This window comes from Salmo salar, chromosome ssa17 (assembly GCF_905237065.1).
Source record: "Salmo salar chromosome ssa17, Ssal_v3.1, whole genome shotgun sequence".
NCBI lineage: Eukaryota > Metazoa > Chordata > Actinopteri > Salmoniformes > Salmonidae > Salmo > Salmo salar.
The window spans coordinates 56,316,369-56,343,267 of NC_059458.1; the positions used below are offsets into that span (position 1 = coordinate 56,316,369).

The 26,899-nt window shown below is 43.8% G+C and overlaps 1 protein-coding gene across 2 annotated transcripts; it reads left to right on the plus strand.

The window, feature by feature from the left end:
- The first annotated feature begins 4,935 nt into the window (after positions 1-4,935).
- bcat1 (branched chain amino-acid transaminase 1, cytosolic) lies at positions 4,936-26,409 on the plus strand. Of its 2 annotated transcripts, none has more exons than XM_014153054.2 (11): positions 4,936-5,157; positions 9,860-9,919; positions 14,505-14,705; positions 15,633-15,743; positions 17,247-17,366; positions 17,574-17,734; positions 19,169-19,311; positions 19,796-19,881; positions 21,142-21,282; positions 23,235-23,309; positions 25,160-26,409. In XM_014153054.2, the coding sequence occupies exons 1-11, from the start codon at positions 5,110-5,112 to the stop codon at positions 25,196-25,198; spliced, it is 1,185 nt and encodes a 394-aa protein (XP_014008529.2). In that variant the 5' UTR covers positions 4,936-5,109; the 3' UTR covers positions 25,199-26,409. The 2 variants fall into 2 exon arrangements, with proteins under 2 accessions (XP_014008529.2, XP_014008530.1); XM_014153055.2 differs by lacking the exon at positions 4,936-5,157 and adding an exon at positions 8,657-8,892.
- Positions 26,410-26,899: the final 490 nt, after the last annotated feature.

Consider the following 26,899-nt stretch of genomic DNA (forward strand, 5'->3'; position numbering starts at 1 on the left):
TTGAAAACTGTTTTCTGCCCCTCCCAAAAGATAGAATTTGTAGATAATTGGCCCTCTTTCTGGGACTCACCCACAAACAGGACCAAGCCTGGCCTGTTGAGGAGTGACGGACTCCATCCTAGCTGGAGGGGTGCTCTCATCTTATCTACGAACATAGACAGGGCTCTAACTCCTCTAGCTCCACAATGAAATAGGGTGCAGGCCAGGCAGCAGGCTGTTAGCCAGCCTTCCAGCTTAGTGGAGTCTGCCACTAGCACAGTCAGCGTAGTCAGCTCAGCTTTCCCCATTGAGACCGTGTCTGTGCCTCGATCTAGGTTGGGCAAAATTAAAAATGGCGGTGTTCGCTTTAGCAATCTCACTAGTATAAAGACCTCCTCCATTCCTGCCATTATTGAAAGAGATTGTGATACCTCACATCTCAAAATTGGGTTACTTAATGTTAGATCCCTCACTTCCAAGGCAGTTATAGTCAATTAACTAATCACTGATCATAATCTTGATGTGATTGGCCTGACTGAAACATGGCTTAAGCCTGATGAATTTACTGTGTTAAATGAGGCCTCACCCCTGGTTACACTAGTGACCATACCCCCCGTGCATCCGGCAAAGGCGGAGGTGTTGCTAACATTTACGATAGCAAATTTCAATTTACAAAAAAAAAACAATGACGTTTTCGTCTTTTGAGCTTCTAGTCATGAAATCTATGCAGCCTACTCACTCACTTTTTATAGCTACTGTTTACAGGCCTCCTGGGCCATATGCAGTGTTCCTCACTGAGTTCCCTGAATTCCTATCGGATCTTGTAGTCATAGCAGATAATATTCTAATTTTTCGTGACTTTAACATTCACATGGAAAAGTCCACAGACCCACTCCAAAAGGCTTTCGGAGCCATCATCGACTCAGTGGGGTTTGTCCAACATGTCTCTGGACCTACTCACTGCCACAGTCATACTCTGGACCTAGTTTTGTCCCATGGAATAAATGTTGTGGATCTTAATGTTTTTCCTCATAATCCTGGACTATCGGACCACCATTTTATTACGTTTGCAATCGCAACAAATAATCTGCTCAGACCCCAACCAAGGAGCATTAAAAGTCGTGCTATAAATTCTCAGACAACCCAAAGATTCCTTGATGCCCTTCCAGACTGCCTCTACCTACCCAAGGACGTCAGAGGACAAAAATCAGTTAACCACCTAACCGAGGAACTCAATTTAACCTTGCGCAATACCCTAGCTGCAGTTGCACCCCTAAAAACTAAAAACATCTGTCATAAGAAACTAGCTCCATGGTATACAGAAAATACACGAGCTCTGAAGCAAGCTTCCAGAAAATTGGAACGGAAATGGCGCCACACCAAACTGGAAGTCTTCCGACTAGCTTGGAAAGACAGTACCGTGCAGTATCGAAGAGCCCTCACTGCTGCTCGATCATCCTATTTTTCCAACTTAATTGAGGAAAATAAGAACAATCCGAAATTTCTTTTTGATACTGTCGCAAAGCTAACTAAAAAGCAGCCTTCGCAAATGGAGGATGGCTTTCACTTCAGCAGTAATACATTTATGAACTTATTTGAGGAAAAGATCATGATCATTAGAAAGCAAATTACAGACTCCTCTTTAAATCTGGGTATTCCTCCAAAGCTCCATTGTCCTGAGTCTACACAACTCTGCCAGGACCTAGGATCAAGGGAGATACTAAAGTGTTTTAGTACTATATCTCTTGACACAATGATGAAAATAATCATGGCCTCCAAACCCTCAAGCTGCATACTGGACCCTATTCCAACTAAACTACTGAAAGAGCTGCTTCCTGTGCTTGGCCCCCCTATGTTGAACATAATAAACGGCTCTCTATCCACCGGATGTGTACCAAGCTCACTAAAAGTGGCAGTAATAAAGCCTCTCTTGAAAAAGCCGAATCTTGATCCAGAAATTATAAAAAAATATCGGCCTATATCGAATCTTCCATTCCTCTCAAAAATGTTAGAAAAAGCTGTTGCACAGCAACTCACTGCCTTCCTGAAGACAAACAATGTATACGAAACGCTTCAGTCTGGTTTTAGACCCCATCATAGCACTGAGACTGCACTTGTGAAGGTGGTAAATGACCTTTTAATGATGTCAGACCGAGGCTCTGCATCTGTCCTCGTGCTCCTAGATCTTAGTGCCGCTTTTGATACCATCAATCACCACATTCTTTTGGAGAGATTGGAAACCCAAATTGGTCTACATGGACAAGTTCTGGCCTGGTTTAGATCTTATCTGTCGGAAAGATATCAGTTTGTCTCTGTGAATGGTTTGTCCTCTGACAAATCAATTGTAAATTTCTGTGTTCCTCAAGGTTCCGTTTTAGGACCACTATTGTTTTCACTATATATTTTACCTCTTGGGGATGTCATTCGAAAACATAATGTTAAATTTCACTGCTATGCGGACGACACACAGCTGTACATTTCAATGAAACATGGTGAAGCCACAAAATTGCCCTCGCTAGAAGCCTGTGTTTCAGACATAAAGAAGTGGATGGCTGCAAACTTTCTACTTTTAAACTCGGACAAAACAGAGATGCTTGTTCTAGGTCCCAAGAAACAAAGAGATCTTCTGTTGAATCTGACAATTAATCTGGATGGTTGTACAGTCGTCTCAAATAAAACTGTGAAGGACCTCGGCGTTACTCTGGACCCTGATCTCTCTTTTGAAGAACATATCAAGACTGTTTCAAGGGCAGCTTTTTTCCATCTACGTAACATTGCAAAAATCAGAAACTTTCTGTCCAAAAATGACGCAGAAAAATTTATCCATGCTTTTGTTACTTCTAGGCTGGACTACTGCAATGCTCTACTTTCCGGCTACCCGGATAAAGCACTAAACAAACTTCAGTTAGTGCTAAATACGGCTGCTAGAATCCTGACTAGAACCAAAAGATTTGATCATATTACTCCAGTGCTAGCCTCCCTACACTGGCTTCCTGTTAAGGCAAGGGCTGATTTCAAGGTTTTACTGCTAACCTACAAAGCATTACATGGGCTTGCTCCTACCTATCTTTCCGATTTGGTCCTGCCGTACATACCTACACGTACGCTACGGTCACAAGACGCAGGCCTCCTAATTGTCCCTAGAATTTCTAAGCAAACAGCTGGAGGTAGGGCTTTCTCCTATAGAGCTCCATTTTTATGGAATGGTCTGCCTACCAATGTGAGAGACGCAGACTCAGTCTCAACCTTTAAGTCTTTACTGAAGACTTATCTCTTCAGTAGGTCCTATGATTAAGTATAGTCTGGCCCAGGAGTGTGAAGGTGAACGGAAAGGCTGGAGCAACGAACCGCCCTTGCTGTCTCTGCCTTGCCGGTTCCCCTCTTTCCACTGGGATTCTCTGCCTCTAACCCTTTTACAGGGGCTGAGTCACTGGCTTACTGGTGTTATTCCATGCCGTCCATGGGAGGGGTGCGTCACTTAAGTGGGTTGAGTCACTGACGTGGTCTTCCTGTCTGGGTTGGCGCCCCCCTTGGGTTGTGCCATGGCGGTGATCGTTGTGGGCTATACTCGGCCTTGTCTTAGGACGGTAAGTTGGTGGTTGGAGACATCCCTCTGGTGGTGTGGGGGCTGTGCTTTGGCAAAGTGGGTGGGGTTATATCCTGCCTGTTTGGCCCTGTCCGGGGGTATCATCGGATGGGGCCACAGTGTCTTCTGATCTATCCTGTCTCAGTCTCCAGTATTTATGCTGCAGTAGTTTATGTGTCGGGGGGCTAGGGTCAGTCTGTTACATCTGGAGTATTTCTCTTGTCTTATCCGGTGTCCTGTGTGAATTTAAATATGCTCTCTCTAATTCTCTCTTTCTCTCTTTCTGTCTTTCTCTCGGAGGACCTGAGCCCTAGGACCATGCCTCAGGACTACCTGGTATGATGACTCCTTGCTGTCCCCAGTCCACCTGGCCGTGCTGCTGCTCCAGTTTCAACTGTTCTGCCTGCGGCTATGGAACCCTGACCTGTTCACCGGACGTGATTGTTGCACCCTCGACAACTACTATGATTATTATTATTTGACCATGCTGGTCATTTATGAACATTTCTACATCTTGACCAAGTTCTGTTATAATATCCACCCTGCACAGCCAGAAGAGGACTGGCCACCCCTCATAGCCTGGTTCCTCTCTAGGTTTCTTCCTAGGTTTTTGGCCTTTCTAGGGAGTTTTTCCTAGGGAGTTTTTCCTAGCCACCATGCTTCTTTCACATGCTTTGCTTGCTGTTTGGGGTTTTAGGCTGGGTTTCTGTACAGCACTTTGAGATATCAGCTGATGTACGAAGGGCTATATAAATAAATTTGATTTGATTTGATTTGATCCCTACTGCCACTGATCTGGTGAACTCACTAAACACAAATGCTTTGTTTGTAAATTATGTCTGAGTGTTGGAGTGTGACCATGGCTAACTGTAAATAAATAAAAAAGTACTTTTTACTTTTGATACTAAAGTATATTTTAGCAACTACATTTACTTTTGATACTTAAGTATATTTAAAACCAAGTAGTATTTTACTGGGTGACATTCACTTTTACTTGAGTCATTTTCTATTAAGGTATCTTTACCTTTATTCAACTATAAGAATTGAGTTCTTGTTCTACTACTGCTGCCCTGCCCTGTGTTCTTTCGTATCTTTAGCTAATAAAGAGACTGCACCATGTCTTTTGATTAGAATAGAATAGAGCTGAGCTAACTTTGAAGAATAGAATATCGTGTCAACTAATGCCAAATCCATGTACCTATTTTGCAGTAGACGTACTGTGATCCAATTTAAACAGCACACCTCAATGTAAGCTAATGGATAACTTTCAAAGTGTTACTGTTTATATCAATACAAACATGGTTCTGATGTCTGTGAGATATTACAATCGATCATTGCCAGGGTTCTGCATGGAGAAATGTGTTCTAAGAGTGAAGAACAGGTTAGGTCACATCATTTCATCAGAGAGAGCTTATAGGCTAGTGACAATCTACACCAAAAGTCCATGACCTGGTTGGAATATCTTTTGTACAATACAAGTTCAAATCTCTCTCTCTCTCTCTCTCTCTCTCACTCTCTCTGACAAAGTCTGTCTCTTCAGACCCATGCTTAACATGAACCGTATGTCCAAGTCTGCAGAGACAGCCTGCCCGGTAAGAACACACACAGAGCACATAAAATGTTATCATACCAACTAAAGTACAATAATATTAGTTAGATACACTGTATTACATATATCATGTACACTGAAGAATGAAACACTGTTAACACTTTCCACAACATATTTTTTATTGAATGTTCTGTCCTCATTCATGCTCTCTCTCTCTCTCTCTCTCTCTGTCTCTCTTCCTGTCTGTGTCTTTTGAGACGACTGTGCATCATTTAGCATCAACAATGGTATGCTTTATTGTAGTTGGCTTTGATAAACTTAGGGTAATACATGCATGGAAGGCAATATACATTTAATATATAAATGAGAGAAGAACAGTAAGTGAAAAGCCATAAACAGCAGGGACAATCCAGGGAGGAAAACCTGTTTGGTTGTATACTACAATGCATATTATATACTGAACACAAATATAAACGCAACATGCAACAATTTCAAAGATTTTAATGAGTTACATTCATATAAGAATATCAGTTGATTTAAATAAATAAATTAGGCCCTAATCTATGGGTTTTACATGACTGGAAACACAGATATGCATCTGTTGGTCACAGATACATTTAAAGAAAAAGGTAGGGGCGTGGATCAGAAAACTAGTTAGTATCTGGTGTGACCACCATTAGCCTCATGCGGCGCTCCACATCTCCTTCGCATAGGGTTGATCAGGCTGTTGATTGTGGCCTGTGGACTGTTGACCCACTCCTCTTCAACGGCTGTGTGAAGTTGCTGTATATTGACGGGACCTGGAACACGCTGTAGTACAGGTCGCTTCAGAGCATCCCAAACATGCTCAATGGGTGACATGTCTGGTGAGTATGCAGGCCATGGAAGAACTGGGACATGTTCAGCTTCCAGGAATTGTGTACAGATCTTTGCGACATTGGGCCGTGCATTATCATGCTGAAACATGAGATGATGCGGTGGATGAATGGCACGACAATGGGCCTCAGGATCTCGTCACAGTATCTCTGTGCATTCAAATTGGAAGCGGCTTATGGTAGAGAAACAAACATTACATTTTCTGGCAACAGCTCTGGTGGACATTCGTGCAGTCAGCATGCCAATTGCACACGCCCTCAAAACTTGTGTGACCGAACTGCACCTTTTAGAGTGGCCTTTTATTGTCCCCAGCACAAGATGCACCTGTGTAATGATCATGCTCTTTAATCAACTTCTTGATATGCCACACCTGTCAGGTGGATGGATTATTTTGGCAAAGGAGAAATGCTCACTAACAGGAATGTAAACAAATTTGTACACAAAATTTGGGAGAAATATGTTTTTTGTGTATATGGAAAATGTCTGTGATTATTTATATCAGCTCATGAAACATGGGACCAACACTTTACATGTTACGTTTATATTTATGTTCAATGGTACAACCTACCTCTGTACACATATAGTCAGGTCCAAAATTATTGGCAACCTTGATAAAGATGAGCTAAAAAGATTGTATAAAATAAAAAATACAAATACTGAGCTACATTGCATGGATATTTTTGGGGGAAATTAGATTATTTTATTCTAATACAATTGCTGAGAGAAAGAGATTTTGTTTAACAAGTAAACTTTTTTTTCTAAAATAGATAGGGGTACAAATTATTGGCACCCCTGCTTCCAATATACTGTCCTTCACCTTGTAAGAATAATGGCACCGAGCCTTTTTCTAAAATATTTTATGAGATTGGAGAACACATTTGGAGGGATCTTAGACCATTCCTCCATACAGAATGTTTCCCAGTATCCTTTGTCTGCACTTATGGACCGCTCCATTCAATTCAAACCACAGGTTTTCAATGGGGTCCAAGTCCAGAGACTGAGATGGCAATTGCAAAATGTTGATTTTGTGGTCAATTAACCATTTCTTTGTGGATTTTGATGGGCTGCGGCCAAGTTTAGGCCTCCTGGGAGAGGCAAACAGGTTTTTGGCTAAAATGTCCTGGCACTGGGTAAATGACATGATGCCATTGCCCTCAGCTCTATCGTTGTTTGTTGTGTCATCAGCAAACTTGATATTTGAGTTGGAGTCATGCGTGGCTACGCAGTCGTGGGTGACCCATGGAGTACAGAAGAGGGCTAAGCACACACCCCTGGGGGGCCCCCGTGTTGAGGATCAGCATGGCGGAGAAATTGTTGCCTCACCACCTGGGGTCGGCCCGACAGGAAGTCCAAGACCCAGTTGCACAGGAATACATATAAATATATGGATGTACGATGGCCGTGCGGCATTGTCAAGATGCAATAGATGTTATAAAATACAGTATGAGATGAGTAATGTAGGATATGTAAACATTATTAAAATGACATTATTTAAAGTGACTAGTGATACCTTTATTAAATCCATTTATTAAAGTGGCCAGTGATTTGAGTCTGTATGCTGGCCTTGAGATAGAACCTGTTTTTCAGTCTTGGTCGCAGCTTTGATGCACCTGTACTGACCTCGCCTTCTGGATGATAGCAGGGTGAACAGGCAGTGGCTCGGGTGGTTGTTGTCCTTGATTATCTTTTTGTCCTTCCTGTGACTTCGGGTGGTGTAGGTGTACTGGAGGGCAGGTAGTTTGCCAACTGGAGATGCATTGTGCAGGCTTCGCTACCCTCTGGAGAGCCTTGCAGTTGAGGGCGGTGCAGTTGCCGTACCAGGCGGTGATACAGCCAGACAGGATGCTCTCGATTGTGCATCTGTAAACGTTTGTGAGGGTTTTAGGTGACAAGCCAAATTTCTTCAGCCTCCTGAGGTTGAAGAGGCGCTGTTGCGTCTTCTTCACCACGCTGTCTGTGTGGGTGAACCATTTCAGTTTGTCCGTGATGTGTATGCCGAGGAACTTAAAACTTTCCACCTTCTCCACTACTGTCCCGTCGATGTGGATAGGGGGGTGCTCCCCTTGCTGTTTCCTGAAGTCCACGATCATCTCCCTTGTTTTGACGTTGAGTGAGAGGTTATTTTCCTGACACCACACACTGAGGGCCCTCACCTCCTCCCTGTAAGCTATCTCTTTGTTGTTGGTAATCAAGCCTACCATTGTAGTGTCGTCTGCAAAGTTGATGATTGAGTTGGAGCCGTGCATGGCCACGCAGTCATGGGTGAACAGGGAGTACAGGAGTGGGCTGAGAACGCACCCTTGTGGGGCCCCAGTATTGAGGATCAGGGGGGTGATGTTGTTACCTACCCTCACCACCTGGGGACGGCCCGTCAGAAAGTCCAGGACCCAGTTGCACAGGGCGGGGTCGAGACCCAGGGTCTCAAGCTTAATGATGAGTTTAGAGGGTACCAGTTGGAAGTAAGCTACTGTAGCAAAAAGGACATATGCTATATATCCACATGAGCTTCTATAGATAACCTTCTGGAAAATCTATGACAACCCTGCTTGAGAAAGCCATCTGGTTAAGCCTTATAATGTGATTGTCCCATGTGTGTGAGGGTTTATGCATGACCGCCTGTCCACAATAACATTTGTCCCACATAATGTTATAAACCAAAAAGTGGCCAGCAAATCACACATTACACATTTGCAACGAAAACCAATATTGTGGTTGGCCCAGGCACCTAGATCTAACATTATACAATGGGCTTGATAGCGAACAAATGTTTAATCTGTAAGCGGTTTAGGTAGGAGAGTGTGTTGGTGACATAGAGAGAGCGAGCGTCTTCGGTTGTGTATGATTCATCATGGCGAGTTCTACAGCCGTCCCCTCATCAGCAGCGAACGCTCCATCTCTCAAGGTAAATGTCCTCTTCCCTGTAACCGAAAAACGGTCATGCTGGATGTCCTCGCCACTGCTAACCTATACGTTATCGTTGCCTATTTCTGAAAATGACGGGATAAGAATTCTTGACGCAGGTCACGTTCAGTAAACACTAAACCGCGTACGACCGACAAAGATAGGAGGATTGCAATTCAATACACTTGTTTCAACTGCGCCTGTTATGTTTTTTTGATATACCGATTAAAAAAATGATTTAACATATCTATATTGCTTTGACCTATGTGTTTTGAGATGGCAGCTGTAGCATATGACGACACATTTTATATAACTGCATCACGCCGACGGAATGTTCTGTTATTCGTCTGTTGCTTTTATAAACCAGCTTGTCTATTACAGTAGCCTACAGTAGCCTGTTTTTATAGGCTGCCTACCAATGGCTCATAATAACTATGAGGGGTAATCAGTGACTTTATTTCACAGTATTTACTGCATGATCACATGTTAAAATAGCTTAAATTATAGAATAGAAATCAACCACAATTATTATTACTATTATGCCTGTTATTATTATATGATTAGCCCTTTGCTTGTGGGGTAATGGTAGCCTAATGTAAATGTAAGCCTTCAGTTCACCTGGCGACAGACTATCGTCTTTCTGCAGGTAAAATGATCTCCTGTGCTGTGCTGAGCAGAGCAGGGAATTCAACTCTCACACAAGCCCTCACAGACAATACCTAGTCCTATCCTCATTCAATTTACGTCCGCAAACCTCACTGTTATTTCCACACAACCCCATCTCTCCCTGCTCCCCATCCCATGCTGTTACCAATTATAATTTTTTAATAACTAACCCTGTTATTCTCTCATTGTCTAAATACACCACCTGAGTGTGAATGTTTTAATAAGCTTAGGCTTATATGTAGTTGATTACATCCTATGTAAAGTTGTCATCTATATAAAGTTGTTTTACAATGTCCTCCCAGGGCTCTGGTAAAGATGTATCCACCAGTAACGGTATGGAAGACAGTGTCCACAGCTTCAAGGTAACATTTGAATAATTTACCCTGTGGTATAATGTGTATAGCAATGAGCATTATTCTGTGTAACACATTGTGATCACTGCCTCATTCATTACAAGTGTGTGCAAAGGCACGTTGTACAGCAATGGTATTTTAATGTGGAACAGTTCAGATATTGCACATACTGCTACATTAGTAATTTATATCGCATGTAAACTGCATTCACAAGACATTTAAAGTTTGTCAGTGTACGGCAAACTGGAGACGCCATTCCCTCCAACTGCCCATTTCAGTGTGGTGAATCAGATGAATCACTTGCCTTCAGTGAGGAGCCCAGCTGCACCATCTTGATGTTTCCTGGATATGATTCTGATATTCATTGTCAATCAAAAGGTCCAGATCACACCAACAGCATGGAAACCTCCCCCCACCCACATGGCTCTCCTAATGCCTCTCAGTCCGGTAGATCCAAAAAAACACACATCCCCCTACAAAAACAACGACACGTCCGACCTCAGCAAAACTGAGTGAAAGAAATCCACCTGAGATCCTGAGATGTTCATTTATAGATCCATGGTGGTTAACCCCTTCTGGGCCCCTCGTTTGGCTTGTGCTCCCCAGACCCCTGTGCTAACCACCTACTCAATGTTGTGGCCCTCAGAGAGGTAGAGAGAGAGGAGGATGAGGGCCCTGGTCTACCCAGGAGGTCCTGTGTCGTCTCTGCGGAGAATCCACTTTCCCAGATCACCCTAAGCACCACCTGTCAATCAGGCTGTGACCTGTGATCTGCCACTTGCTTTAGCTCTGATTTACTCTGCTCTCTAATGTTGCACAGGGAGGAGACAGCCAGACAGGCAGCAGTAGCAGGTGGTGATTAGGAGAAATAGAGGGGGAGAGAAAAGGTTGGAGAGAAAAGGGGTGAGACGAGAGAGAAAGAGAAAGAGAGAGAAATTGTCATTGGCTGTGCAGGACCATTTTAAGACTTGGACACTGCTATAGACCATTTTAAGACTTGGACACTGCTATAGACCATTTTAAGACTTGGACACTGCTATAGACCATTTTAAGACTTGGGCATTCAGGGCTGGATTAAGCCTATAATTAATTTATCAATGTCTGAGAAAATGGCCTCATATAGATGCTACAGACTCATAATTGCATCAGGTCTGTAGTCTTGAACTACTGTACGAGCACCTCTGTAGTACTGTATCTGAGCCTAGCTTGTGTACGCTATACACCCCCGTGTTGTTACTGTACACACTAGTAGGAATCTGACCTCCTGTTTTGTGACCCACCTGAGCTGGATGTAGAGGATTTATAGTTTGGTAATCCCTGACCAACGGAGCATGTGATGTTACGCTGAACCTGGATTACTTGAAACTCATTCACCTTACACAGCTAAATCGTGCTCACTTGTGCTTTTACATTAGGTAACAGAGTTTTCAGGATCTCTGTAATGGGCCTATCTCAGATTCTTCACAGCAGGTCAGAAGGCATTTGTCATGCAACGCACTTCTTAAAAGATGTGTGTGAATTCTGAACTAATGAGAAGATATAGTCATCAGAAACTATACTGTATTTTATCCAATTTTATCACACTGAAGTTTTATAATATCAATCTATGAGATTCATGGCTGGATAAGTAAATGGAGATAATAGGCCGAAACATTGGTAACCAATGCTGTAGTCAGTGATGTGTGACTATGAGAAAGAGAGAGAGTATTCTGACAGTGCTCTCTCAGACTGTTGGCCAGCACTACCCCTCTGTAATCTGAAATTACGCAATGCTGCAACAGGTCTGCATTTACACAAGCAGACAATTCGGATCTTTTTTACTCTAATTGGTCTTATGACCAATCAGCAATGGAAAAGGTATCACGTGAAAAGATCTGATGGGATTGGCCAATTAGTGAGAAAAAGATCAGAATTGGGCTGCCTGTGTAAACGTAGCCCAGGAATGGGTAGATCTGAGACAGGCCTAATCCAGACAGGCACTGAGAGCAGCCAACCACAGCAGAGCATTTGCCTTTAGCTACTGATCTAGACTAAGTTTGATATTTACCCCCACCCTCATGGTTAATGTTAGGATTGGGGGAGAGTTATCTGATCCGAGAACTGTGGTAAAGGCAACTCCTACCCTGAGAGCGGTTGTGTTTGTTTATTGAGTAGCTCATGTTCCTAGAAGTTAAAAGCATGGAGTGTCCTCTACTGGCCAGCGGGAGAGTTGCAGAACTCTGAAGCACCTGATGAGATACAGTGCATTTGGAAAGTATTCAGGCCCCTTGACTTTTTCCATATTTTGTTACTTTATAGCCCTATTCTAAAATTGATTCAATTGTTTTTTTCCCTCATCAATCCACACACAATACCCCATAATGACAAAGCAAAAACAGGTTTTTAGACATTTTTGCAAAAGTATAAAAAAACACAGAAATATCACATTTACATAAGTAATCACACCCTTTACTCAGTACTTTGTTGAAGCACTTTTGGCAGCGATTACAGCCTTGAGTCTTCTTGGGTATGACGCTACAAGCCTGGCACACCTGACTCTCTCCAGATATACTGGCCCCTTCCATACAGCCATCTGGGTTCTCAGTACATCGCGCAGACAGGAATAAAGAACTCTCTTGGAAAAAGAAAGGCGGTGGTGTATGTTTCATGATTAACTACTCATGGTGTGATTGTGATAATGTACAGGAACTCAAGTCCTTTTGTTCACCTGACCTAGAATATCTCACCAATAAATGTCGACCATATTACCTCCCGAGAGAATTATCTTCGGTTATAGTCACATCAGTGTATATTCCCTCTCAAGCCGATACCACGACGGCCCTCAAGGAACTACATTGGACTTAAGGCAAACTGGAAACCACATATCCTGAGGCTACATTTATTGTAGCTGGGGATTTTAACAAAGCAATTTGAGGAAAACACTACCGAAGTTCTATCAACACATTGCCTGTAGTACTCACGCTACAAAACTCTCGACCATTGGAGGTCCTCCCCTGCCCTCCCTTCGGCAAATCAAATCACGACTCCATTCTGCTCCTCCCTTCCTATAGGCAGAAACTCAAACAGGAAGTATCCGTGCTAAGGTCTATTCAAAGCTGGTATGACCAATCAGAATCCATGCTTCAAGATTGTTTTGATCACGCGGACTGGGATATGTTCCGGGTTGCCTCTGAGAATAACATTGACATATACACAGACACAGTGACTGAGTTCATCAGGAAGTGTTTAGGGGATGTTGTTCAAACTGTGACTATTAAAACCTACCCTAACCAAAAACTATGGATAGATGGCAGCATTCGCACAAAACTGAAAGCTAAACACCTTCTTGCCTACTTTGAGGACAACACAGTGCCACCGACGCGGCCCATTCCCAAGGACTTTGGGCTCTCGTTCTCCATGGCCGACGTGAGTAAGACAATTCTGCTTGACCAGACGAAATCCCTAGCCACGTCCTCAGAGCATGCACAGACCAGCTGGCTGGAGTGTTTATGGACATATTCAATCTCTCCCTATCTCAGTCTGCTGTCCACACTTGCTTCAAAATGTCCACCATTGTTCCTGTACCCAAGAAAGCAAAGGTAACTGAACTAAATGACTATCGCCCTGTAGCACTCACTTCTGTCATCATGAAGTGCTTTGAGAGGCTTCGTTAAGGATCATATCACCACCACCTTACCTGACACACTAGACCCACTATAAATTTGGGGACCGCCCCAACAGATCCACAGATGATGCAATCGCTGTTGCACTGCACACTGCCCGATCTCATTTGGACAAGAGGACTACCTATGTAAGAATGCTGTTCATTGATTATAGCTCAGCCTTCAACACCATAGTACCATCCAAGCTCATCATTAAGCTTGGGGCCCTGGGTCTGAACCCCGCCCTGTGCAAGTGGGTCCTGGACTTCCTGATGGGCTGCTCCCAGGTGGTGAAGGTAGGAAACAACACCTCCACTTCACTGATCCTCACTACTGGGGCCCCACAAGGGTGCATGTTCAGCCCCCTTCTGTACTCCCTGTTTAACCTTGACTGCATGGCCACCTCAATCATCAAGTTTGCAGACGACACAACAGTAGTAGGCCTGATTGCCAATGATGACGAGACATCCTACAGGGAGGAGGTGAGGGCGCTGGCGGAGTGGTGCCAGGAAAATAACCTCTACCTCAACGTCAACAAAAACAAAGGAGCTAATCGTGGACTTCAGGAGACAACAGAGAGAGCACGACCCTATTCACATCGACGGAGCCACAGTGGAGAAGGTGAAAAACATCAAGTTCCTCGGCGTACACATCACTGACAATCTGAAATGGTCCGCCCACACAGACAGTGTGGTGAAGAAGGCTCAACTGCGAAAATCGTCTTGGCCCCTAGGCCCCTCACAAACATTGACAGATGTACAATTGAGAGCATCCTGTCGGGCTGCATCACCGCCTGGTACGGAAACTGCACCACCCTCAACCTGCACCTGCCCTCCAGGACACCTACAACACTTACAGCACCCGATGACATACAATGACATACAGTATATTACACCTAAAGCAGTGTGTATAATGAGTTTACTTCTAAACCATGTCCTCTATATTCCCCCCAGGCGGCTGATCTGGTCATTGAGCTGTCCCAGACCCACAAGGCCAAACCTGACCTGACCAATCTGGTGTTTGGAACTGTGTTCTCTGACCACATGTTGACCATAGAGTGGACCAGCATTGGAGGCTGGCAGAAACCTCACATCAAGCCCTTTGGTAACCTGTCTCTCCACCCGGCCTGCTCAGCCATGCACTACGCTGTGCAGGTAGGAAACACCACCTTGTTAGGCCTTGTTAGAAAGTTAAAGTGTCTCACGCTCACGCTGTCCATTCTTGCTGCCCACCTGACAGTGATGAAGACAACAGTGGAAATATGTTGGTGGATTGTTTAGTTTTTTATGTATTTATTTTGTACTAAAATTACTTAGGCAATCTATATGTATTTGAAATATGTCTAATGACATTCATTCATTTAAGGATATGACAAAGCAGCAGGAGACAAAGTTAAAGGTGCAAAATCAGATGCAGATTTATTCAATTATAGTGTTCGAAAATCAAGGATGGCAGAAATATTTACAAAACATTTGCGAAACGACTGTCAAAACAAACAAAAAGTCTGAAAACGTCCCAAATTAAAAGGAATAGGCTTAAATATTTTCATTAGCATTTCTAGCTAATATAACGTACTTGGCACAGGAGGGGTTTAACAGGCTATAACCAGCCTACCAATGAGCAATTCCAACACTGGTAAAAATGTACAGGTCAGCATCTAAGGTCTGTATAGGACCTTCCCCATGGTCGTCACATCTTACAGCCCCAATTTCAGTGTCTTCAATCAGGAAACAGACTGTGCTGCTGAGATGCTGAGAGTTTGTGTTGAGAGCTTAAGATGAATACACTATACTTTAATTGTATCTCTAATAAGAATAGGCACAGCTAGGACAGCTAGGATAGCTGAAGGACAGTGGATTGGACATAAATGGCCAACACATGTACGCTCATATGTACTGGAACTTACTATCACACACACATAGATTCAGGAAGCCAATTTCCCATTCTGCTCCTCATTCATTACATTTACATTTACATTTTAGTATATTCACTCTGTTCAGAGAATGACTAGAGGTCAGTGGTTCTCTCCTGTCTGCCAGTCTTAACCCCTGTCTCTTTCCTCTCCTCTGTTCTATGGTCAGTTGTTTGAAGGTATGAAGGCATACCGAGATGCTGATGACAAAGTGCGTCTCTTCAGACCCATGCTCAACATGAACCGTATGGCCAAGTCTGCAGAGAGGGCCTGCCTGCCGGTAAGAACACATACAGGCTATGGTACTATACAGCACAAGCCTACAGCCTGGAAAAGAATACTCTATTATTCTGAACAAAAAGCTTATTTCTATCAAAATTACATCCCTGTTAGTGAGCATTTCTCCCTTGCCAAGGTATTCCATCCATCTGACAGATGTAGAAGCTGATTAAACAACATGATCATTACGCAGGTGAACCTTGTGCTGGGGACAATTAAAGGCCACTCTAAAATGTATGTATCAAGTTTTATGGGAGCGTGCAATTGGCATGCTGACTGCACTAATGCCCACCAGAGCTGTTGCCAGAGAATTTAATGTACATTTTGTTCTACCATTTTGTTCTAACATTGTTTTATAGAATTTGGCAGTACGTCCAACCGCCCTCACAACCGCAGACCACATGTATGGTGTCATGTGGGCGAGTGGTTTGCTGACGTCAACATTGTGAACAGAGTGCCCCATGGTGGCTGTGGGGTTACGGTATGGGTAGACATAAGCTACGGACAACGAACACAATTGCATTTTATCAATGGCCATTTTAATGCACAGAGATACCGAGACGAGAACCTGAGGCCCATTGTCGTGCCATTCATCTGCCGCAATCACATCATGTTTCAACATCATAATGCACGGCTCCATGTCACAAGGATCTGTACACCATTCCTGGAAGCTGAAAATATCCCAGTTCTTTCATGGCCTGCATACTGACCAGACATGTCACCCTTTGAGCATGTTTGGGATGCTCTGGATTGATGTATACGACAATGTGTTCCAGTTTCCGCCAATATTCAGAAACTTCACACAGCCATTGAAGAGGAAGGGGACAACATTCCACAGACCACAGTCAACTAACTCTATGTTAAGGAGATGTGTCGCGCTGTATGAGGCAAATGGTGGTCACACCAGATACTGACTGGTTTTCTGATCCACGCCCCTACCTTTTTTTAAAAAGGTATCTGTGACCAACAGATGCATATCTGTATTCCCAGTCATGTGAAATCCATAGATTAGGGCCCAATTCGTTTTTATCAATTGACTAATTTCCTTATATGATCTGTGACTCAGTAAAATCTTTGACATTTTTGCATGTTGCGTTTCTAGTTGTGTTCAGTATAGATACAGTGTCTCGTATCTACAGTGTATCATATCATGTACAGTACAAGACTGGAACAATGTTCCCCAGTACATCAACCTGTTTGTCTCTGATCAAAATTAAAAAATTATAATAATTGCAATTGTCTTTTCCTACTAGTACTGACTTCGCAGATAACCTTTTAATTGAGAAAAACTTACTACGACTGTGGTATGTGGTTGCCTCACTTAGCTATCTTAAGATAAATGCACTAACTGTAAGTCACTCTGGATAAGAGCCTGCTAAAGTACTTTTTATAGTGTCTGCTGCAGTCACTGAATTGTCTGTTTGTTCATATTTTTGTCCCATTTCTCCTTTCTCGGCTCAACCTTTTATTTGTCCTCGCTCCCTTTCCCCCCTCCCTCCTCCAGGCCTTTGACAGGGCAGAGTTGGTAGAGTGTATCAGGAGGCTGGTACAGGTGGATCGGGAGTGGGTACCCCAGTCAGACTCTGCCAGTCTCTACATCCGACCCACCTTCCTGGGTACTGAGGTGAGGAGATGACCAACCAACCACTCTCTATCTCCTTCTGTGAGGGACTGTCTCATTCACTCTCATATGCTGTGACATGGCAACCTTCCCCTATTCTTGTTGGTGAAGTAGTAATTATTAATTAGTGAATAGCTCAAGAGTATGTCAACTATTGACGTGTGTGTGTGTGTGTGTGTGTGTGTGTGTGTGGCCTGTGTCCCTTTCTAGCCATCTCTAGGAGTGAAGAAGCCGTCCCGTGCTCTGCTTTATGTGATCCTGAGTCCTGTTGGTTCCTATTTCAGTACAGGAGCTAAGCCTGTCTCTCTCTGGGCTGACTCCAAATACATCAGAGCCTGGAGAGGAGGGACTGGAGACTGTAAGATGGGAGGGTAAGAGGAGGGACTGGAGACTATAAGATGGGGGGTTTAGAGGAGGGACTGGAGACTATAAGATGGGGGGTTTAGAGGAGGGACTGGAGACTGTAAGATGGGAGGGTAAGAGGAGGGACTGGAGACTATAAGATGGGGGGTTTGGAGGAGGGACTGGAGACTGTAAGATGGAAGGGTTAGAGGAGGGACTGGAGACTATAAGATGGGGGGTTTGGAGGAGGGACTGGAGACTGTAAGATGGGAGGGTAAGAGGAGGGACTGGAGACTGTAAGATGGGAGGGTAAGAGGAGGGACTGGAGACTATAAGATGGGGGGTTTGGAGGAGGGACTGGAGACTGTAAGATGGGAGGGTAAGAGGAGGGACTGGAGACTGTAAGATGGGAGGGTAAGAGGAGGGACTGGAGACTGTAAGATGGAAGGGTTAGAGGAGGGACTGGAGACTATAAGATGGGGGGTTTGGAGGAGGGACTGGAGACTATAAGATGGGAGGGTAAGAGGAGGGACTGGAGACTGTAAGATGGGAGGGTAAGAGGAGGGACTGGAGACTATAAGATGGGGGGTTTGGAGGAGGGACTGGAGACTGTAAGATGGAAGGGTTAGAGGAGGGACTGGAGACTGTGAGATGGGAGGTTTAGAGGAGGGACAGTAGACTAAGATGGGAGGGTAAGAGGAGGGACTGGAGACTGTAAGATGGGAGGGTGGAGGAGGGACTGGAGACTGTAAGATGGGAGGTTTAGAGGAGGGACTGGAGACTGTAAGATGGGAGGGTAAGAGGAGGGACTGGAGACTGTAAGATGGGAGGTTTAGAGGAGGGACAGTAGACTAAGATGGGAGGGTAAGAGGAGGGACTGGAGACTGTAAGATGGGAGGTTTAGAGGAGGGACAGTAGACTAAGATGGGAGGGTAAGAGGAGGGACTGGAGACTGTAAGATGGGAGGTTTAGAGGAGGGACAGTAGACTAAGATGGGAGGGTAAGAGGAGGGACTGGAGACTGTAAGATGGGGGGTTTAGAGGAGGGACTGGAGACTATAAGATGGGGGTTTAGAGGAGGGACTGGAGACTAAGATGAGGGACTGGAGACTATAAGATGGGAGGGTAAAGAGACAGAGGCTATGTTCCAATATCCAGACATGGCATTATTCTTTTGAGATGCAGTAAAAATGCTTGCTTTGCAATGTGTGGTACTAATTTATCCTGACCCTAATATCCCCACCCTGCCAACAGTACTAATACAGCTTTAAATCAGATTCAACTCTAAAGAGCTTTGGATTTCATTGTGACACCATTTATGTACAGTACACAATAGCGGCCCATGCTAGGTTACTATAACGAACGGAACAGTGTCAAATCATTTGGATTACGACACATGGAATTTAAATGTAAACTGACAACTCTCGTTTGTGGATTAAAATGAACACGGTGAGTTGTTTACAGGAACTATGGAGCGTCTATCTACGCCCAGTATGAAGCAGTGGATTATGGGTGCCAGCAGGTCCTCTGGCTGTACGGAGACGACCATCAAATCACAGAGGTCGGAACCATGAACATGTTCCTCTTCTGGAATAATGAGAATGGAGGTAATCATGATCACTTTCAGTGTCATGGCCAATGAGATTAGAGATAATAACTTTGCTTTACTAGGGCTATTGCAGTTGGACAAGACCAAAGGAAATACAGGTCGCGTTCCCACGCTCAGACATTCCATGCATCTACCAATGGTTGCATGCCACATAATTGCTAGAACATATGACGTGGTTAGCTAATACTTAAAATACCTATCCAGGCATTGTAAGATCTGGCATGCGTCAGGAATGTCTGAGCAGGGGAACACGGCCATGCTCTTCTGGATTGGTTGATATGGACATAATATTACTGAACTGGAAACTGATCTTTGTGTCTGATTGTACAACGGAGTGTATATCACAGCAGCTGCGGTCTTACATAGCCAGTGCTGTTCTTCACCTCTTCTCTTATCTCTGTAAACTGGGTTCAGATTGGATATTCCATTGACACAATGTGACCTGTTTAATTCATTTGTGCATCCAACATTTTTCTCTCCAGAGGAGGAGCTGGCAACGCCCCCTCTGGATGGAATAATCCTACCTGGGATCACGCGGCAGAGCATCCTGGAACTCACCAGGAAATGGGTATGAGACAGAGAGAATTATATACAGTACATTCAGAATGTATTCAGACCATTGACTTTTTCCACATTTTGTTACGTTACAGCCTTATTCTAAAATTGATTAAATCGTTTTTCCTCCTCATTAATCTACACACAGTATCCCATAATGAAAAAGCAATTTTTGTTAGCTATCCTCTGTATACCACCCCTACCGTGTCACAAAACAACTGATTGGCTCAAACGTATTAAGAAGGAAAGAAGTTCCACAAATGAACTTTTAACAAGGCGCACCTGTTAATGGAAATGCATTCGAGGTGACTACATCATGAAGCTGGTTGAGAGAATGCCAAGAGTGTGCAAAGCTGTCATCAAGGCAAAGGGTGGCTACTTTGAAGAATCTAAAATATATTTTGATTTGTTTAACACTTTTTTGGTTACTACATGATTCCATGTGTTATTTCATAGTTTTGATGTCTTCACTATTATTCTACAATGTAGAAAATAGTAAAAATAAAGAAAAACCCTGGAATGAGTAGGTGTGTCCAAACTTTTGACTGGTACTGTAAAGAGTGAGGGTAAGAGGGGGGCAAGTACAATGTGTTCTCTAAGGGTAAGACACAAGATAGTTCAACAACAACACAGGGCACAAGCTAGGGGGCAAGAGAGAGATAGAGGGTTGAACTTTCCATGGCACTCTGGGTTTAAGGGAAAGATGGACTTGACACCCGCATGGACATACCAGCAGGGTTGCTTCCATCTGCTACAGGGGCACAGACACTATACCAGGGGCTACCACTGGCCATTAAACCAGTAGCCTGGTTGCCAGATCAGATACATGTATAGCATGACAAGGAATCTTAGGGGACTTGGCAAAAGCACAGGCAGATCTGGCAACAAAGATACCACACTGGGGTGTGAGAGAGAGAGAGAAGGGGCTCTCCAACCCTGTTCGTGGAGAGCTACCGTCCTGTAGGTTTTGACTCCAACCTTAATCTACCGCACCTTATTTTAATCACTGGTTGATAAACTGAATAAGGTTAGTTACAACTGGGGTTAGAGTGAACACCTACAGGAGGGTAGCTCTCCAGGAACAGGGTTGGAGAGCCCTGGTATATAGAGAGAGATATGTAGGGAGAGAGAGAACTATTGTGCAGCATGCAGGAAGTCTTCGGCAGAGATGAGAAGCTAAGAGTTTCCAGAAGCCTGCCCTTGTATGAGTTTCATTAGATATATTTTCCTCCTCCTCCACCTCCCTCTCTCCTCATGGACTCACCTCTTCTAGGGGGAGTTTAAGGTGTGTGAGCGGTACCTGACCATGGCAGACCTGCGCTGTGCTCTGAAAGAGAACCGTGTTAAGGAGATGTTTGGCTCTGGTACTGCATGTGTGGTCAGTCCTGTGGGACGCATACTCTACCAGGGAGAGGTACACAACCACAACTCATTACCCTTACAACATCTGAGGGAATGAATGAATGGATTGATGAATGAATGGATGACTGAATGAATGGATGACTGAATGAATGGATGGATGACTGAATGAATGGATGACTGAATGGATGGATGGATGACTGAATGAATGGATGACTGAATGAATGGATGACTGAATGGATGGATGACTGAATGGATGGATGACTGAATGGATGGATGACTGAATGAATGGATGGATGACTGAATGAATGGATGACTGAATGGATGGATGGATGACTGAATGAATGGATGACTGAATGAATGGATGACTGAATGGATGGATGACAGAATGAATGGATGACTGAATGGATGATGACTGAATGAATGACTGAATGGATGACTAAATGAATGGATGACTGAATGGATGGATGACTGAATGAATGGATGACTGAATGGATGACTGAATGGATGGATGACTGGATGGATGGATGACTGAATGAATGGATGGATGACTGAATGAATGGATGACTGAATGGATGGATGGATGACTGAATGGATGACTGAATGAATGGATGACTGAATGAATGGATGACTGAATGGATGGATGACAGAATGAATGGATGACTGAATGGTTGGATGACTGAATGGATGGATGACTGAATGACTGAATGAATGGATGACTGAATGAATGGATGACTGAATGGATGGATGACTGAATGAATGGATGACTGAATGGATGACTGAATGGATGGATGACTGGATGAATGACTGAATGGATGACTGAATGGATGGATGAATGGATGACTGAATGGATGGATGACTGAATGGATGGATGACTGAATGAATGACTGAATGAATGGATGACTGAATGAATGGATGAATGACTGAATGGATGGATGACTGAATGAATGGATGACTGAATGGATGGATGACTGAATGGATGGATGACTGAATGAATGGATTGATGAATGAATGGATGACTGAATGAATGGATGACTGAATGAATGGATGGATGACTGAATGAATGGATGACTGAATGGATGGATGGATGACTGAATGAATGGATGACTGAATGAATGGATGACTGAATGGATGGATGACTGAATGGATGGATGACTGAATGGATGGATGACTGAATGAATGGATGGATGACTGAATGAATGGATGACTGAATGGATGGATGGATGACTGAATGGATGACTGAATGAATGGATGACTGAATGGATGGATGACAGAATGAATGGATGACTGAATGGATGATGACTGAATGAATGACTGAATGGATGACTAAATGAATGGATGACTGAATGGATGGATGACTGAATGAATGGATGACTGAATGGATGACTGAATGGATGGATGACTGGATGGATGGATGACTGAATGAATGGATGACTGAATGAATGGATGACTGAATGGATGGATGGATGACTGAATGGATGACTGAATGAATGGATGACTGAATGAATGGATGACTGAATGGATGGATGACAGAATGAATGGATGACTGAATGGTTGGATGACTGAATGGATGGATGACTGAATGAATGACTGAATGAATGGATGACTGAATGAATGGATGACTGAATGGATGGATGACTGAATGAATGACTGAATGGATGACTGAATGGATGGATGAATGGATGACTGAATGGATGGATGACTGAATGGATGGATGACTGAATGAATGACTGAATGGATGACTGAATGAATGGATGAATGACTGAATGGATGGATGACTGAATGAATGGATGACTGAATGGATGGATGACTGAATGGATGGATGACTGAATGAATGAATGGATGACTGAATGAATGGATGACTGAATGGATGGATGACCGAATGGAGGAATGAATGATTCCAATCAAGCAATTTCATGTTTATCACTTTGTCATAAACCGCTGAACAGCTACTCCAGAACATAGTATTTTTAAATGTTGTGTGTGTGTGTGTGTGTGTGTCTCTAGAACCTGCATATCCCCTGCCAGGAGGGTTTCCCCCAGCTGGCCTCTAGACTGATGAAGGAGCTCACAGATATACAGGTAAGATCACACCCCACTGGTCACAGACATCAATTCAATGTCTATTCCACACTGGTTCAACGTAATGTAATTCCACCAGTGTGTGGTCAGTGAAACACGTGTAACAGAGGTAGATTGTACTGTAACCTCCTCTCGCGCTATCAAATTGGAACCTTTTCGGAGGCGCAGCTGGCTACGAAGTTGTCAAGTCGGCGGTCACGTGTGTTTGCAAAGCAGTGGATCACTCATTTGAGCCCAGAAAGTGGACAGGGACAGTGACGGAAGCTATACTGTTAGGCAAGCACAGTGTACTTCATCACGCACGCAACCAAACACGTACATATGTATGCAGGCACACACAGCAGATGTGGCCTCTCACCCAGTAACGATAACAGCTGGATGGACATCAGGGCCTGCCAACTGTCTGACCTAGACTGATGTCATCCTCAGCACACAGTCTATTCCATAGAGATACATAGTAGATTCATCTCGATTCTGTCTACTCTGTGTTAGTGTATCGGGGCTGTTTTGTATTAGTAAAGTGTAGTGGGTATTCTGCCCTGCAGCTTGCCACATATCTGTATGTTCTACTCTCCATCGCCTTGGTTAAGGGATGTAAATGGATACCATCCCACTCGCCCTGCCTGCTCACCAGAATATCTGGTGTTAAACTGAGTGGGTTATTCATTCAGTGTAGATCTTTCTCAGTATCTCTGGCCCTCTTTCTCTCTCTGTCTGGCCGTCTCCCGTTACGTCTGTGAGTTTGTGTTCCTCTCTGCCTCATATCGTTTCACTGTCAGGGCTAGGTCAGGTGATTATCGTTTTCCCTCTAAATCTCCTCATCGCCAAGGCTGTCTGTGAGAGCTTGCGTGTGTCTCTTCTGCCCAATCACTAGTGCTGTGTGTGTGTACCTGTGCGTGTGTACCTGTGTGTATCTGTGTGTGTGTGCGTGCATGCCTGCCCGTGTGTGTAAACCTTATCTGAGTGTATGTGTGGCCCTAGCGATAGCTTCTCCCCCCCCCCCCGTAGCTCATTGTGGCGCCGACACACACCCAGACAGAGGAGATAGGAGGAGGTTCATGTAGTAATGGCTGGGCAGGGATGGGAGATAGAGCAGACACACAGTCCTGAAAGCTCTCATTAAGATGCCTGCTGTAATTACACAAACCTAATTATTGTCTCAGCCTTTGCGATCAAAGCCAAGGCACCGCAAATGAAGCTGCTTGAGAGAGAGAGAGAGAGAGAGAGAGAGAGAGAGAGAGAGAGAGAGAGAGAGAGAGAGAGACGGAGGAGCCTAATGAACAATAACATCGACAGAATGCAAAAAAAACCTCCAGCCTGATGTTAAATCTGTTGACATTTAATTTGGATGAGAAACAGAACGGCGTCCCCGAGAAGAAGACATTGGGCACAAACAAACACGTTGTCTAAGACGAGGGGAGCGAGGGATGAGACGAGGGATGAAAGACGGGTTTACTAACACGGCCCTCCGTTTTTCTTTCATGTTAATTAGAAAATGCATTTCTTTTGTTTCTCATCGCGGGTGCTTATTTATTTTCACGACTCCGTCCATTAGAAGTAATTTGCAACATGAGACGTAAATAATTGGATTTGTCTCCACGGTTGTCGCAGTTCAGGAACATTCTGTTTTGATTTGGTGGTTGTTTTGTGTGTGGCTGAGTTCGCAAGATTTGCTCGGGATATTTGTTATTTTTTCTTTTGTGTTTTTGGTTGCACCATTCACTGTGTTGTAGGCAAGGAGTTAAAACAGTTTGCGACTGCTACTGTAATTGTTGGCCTGTGTTTTTATGCCTGTTTGACCCCAGTTTAACCTTTGACCTACTGATTACCTTTTCTCTCCTTGGTCACAGTACGGCCGAACCCAGAGTGACTGGTCTGTCCTCGTGTAACCAAGACACAGTGGTGTGGGTATCTGGGACAAGCACACACAAACTGCATATGCACACACACACACACACACACACACACACACACACACACACACACACACACACACACACACACACACACACACACACACACACACACACACACACACACACACACACACACACACACACCAAATAACCAGCCGGCAGTGTAACCTCTATATTAGTACAATCTTGTGTGTGGGTAAACTCTTTTAAATGTGCAATAATCTTAGTCAGATTGCAGTATACTGGATGTTCAGTTTGAAATCCCATAGGTTCAGTAGCAATATAATTGCACTCTAACTCTGCTCAAATTGTGCATGACCTCCCCATTCACACACCCTGCCCTGCCCTGGTGTGGCAGCCCTGCTAAAGGGTTAACTCTAAAATATTACCAGCAGAAATACCAATGACCAGCAACTAATGTTAAACCACTTTGACTCAATAGACCTTTAAAAGGGTCATGTTACGTATGCAGATGTTATGTATTTCACTATCGTTACACGCAAGTCTGTGTTTGAACCGTGTCGTGCGAAAACTTTATTTTCTGAATATGGTATTTCTATTTTTAATAGAGGATTTTAGAATTTTATTTTGAACAATTATATACATTTTAAATTGAGCTTAAATTACGGAGCAAGTTTATCGTGGAAAGCACTTGAGTACTGCTAAAAGAGAATGATGAATGAATTAAAAGAGGGTAATGGAAATAACCCCTAATATATCAGAGTGAGAGAGATCCCTGACGTCTGAAGCTTGGAACCTAGAGTGGTAGAATGATACACAAACCACTGGTATCAAAGAAAGCACAAGTCGAAGTAGCACTACAAGCAGTAAAATCATTCCACGCCAGTTGCTGTGCACAATCAAGTGTGTGATGCTTAATGTCAAAATGTATGTTATATCTACAACCTGTTGATGGTGACGTCTAATCAAACATAATACTGGCCATTTGTGTAGAGATGTACTATCTTTGATCAATGTCTGTCATTTACTGTAGACCTGTATTGACCTAAATTTACGGTAGACCTTGATTGACCTCTCTCTCTATCTGCACAATATCTGTTTTATGTAAAGTTCTATATATACTTAGATGGAAGAGATATATTTATGTAATCGATGCAATGCGTTGAGTGATACAATATTGCCTATTCTGATGATCCAAATAAATAAATACTCACCAAAACATACGTTTGTGTCTACTGCATTATGTTCAGTACAGTGTGTGTGTGTGTGTGTGTGTGTGGTTCTCCAGGGCAGGGCAGGGCCCGTGGTTCTTGGCTGAGCTGCCTCCCAGTGAAAATAGGGCTGTTTGGTGCTGGTTCCAGCCCTGTGCCCTGCGGCAGGCTGGTATAGAGCCCAGCCCACATGTCTTACCAACTTACCCCATGGTACAGCTCCCAGCTCCCAAGGCCTTAGATACAGTACTTTTCCCCTTGCACTGTAGTCCTTTTTAACTGGTTGTTGATCGCATGCAGGACAGGAAACTGTAAACAAATTCCCCAACGTGTGGCGGCTTGCAGGAGAATACTTCTCCTTTCCATCCCGTCTCGTTCTCCCTCTTCTCCCTCTTGACTGAGGATACATCTCATCTTCCTCTATTCTCTCTCTCTTCTCTCTCTTAGTCCTCTCCATCATCTCTTTCTTTTCTCTCCTTCCCCTCTTTATTGTCACTCTTCT

Bases quoted from the DNA above. Each gene is read 5' to 3' on its own strand.
- bcat1 (XM_014153055.2), top strand. From the start codon at position 8,839: ATGGCGAGTTCTACAGCCGTCCCCTCATCAGCAGCGAACGCTCCATCT. The intron at 19,312-19,795 runs GTAATCATGATC...TTTTCTCTCCAG, and splicing joins CTGGAATAATGAGAATGGAG to AGGAGGAGCTGGCAACGCCC. The intron at 19,882-21,141 runs GTATGAGACAGA...CACCTCTTCTAG, and splicing joins TGGAACTCACCAGGAAATGG to GGGGAGTTTAAGGTGTGTGA.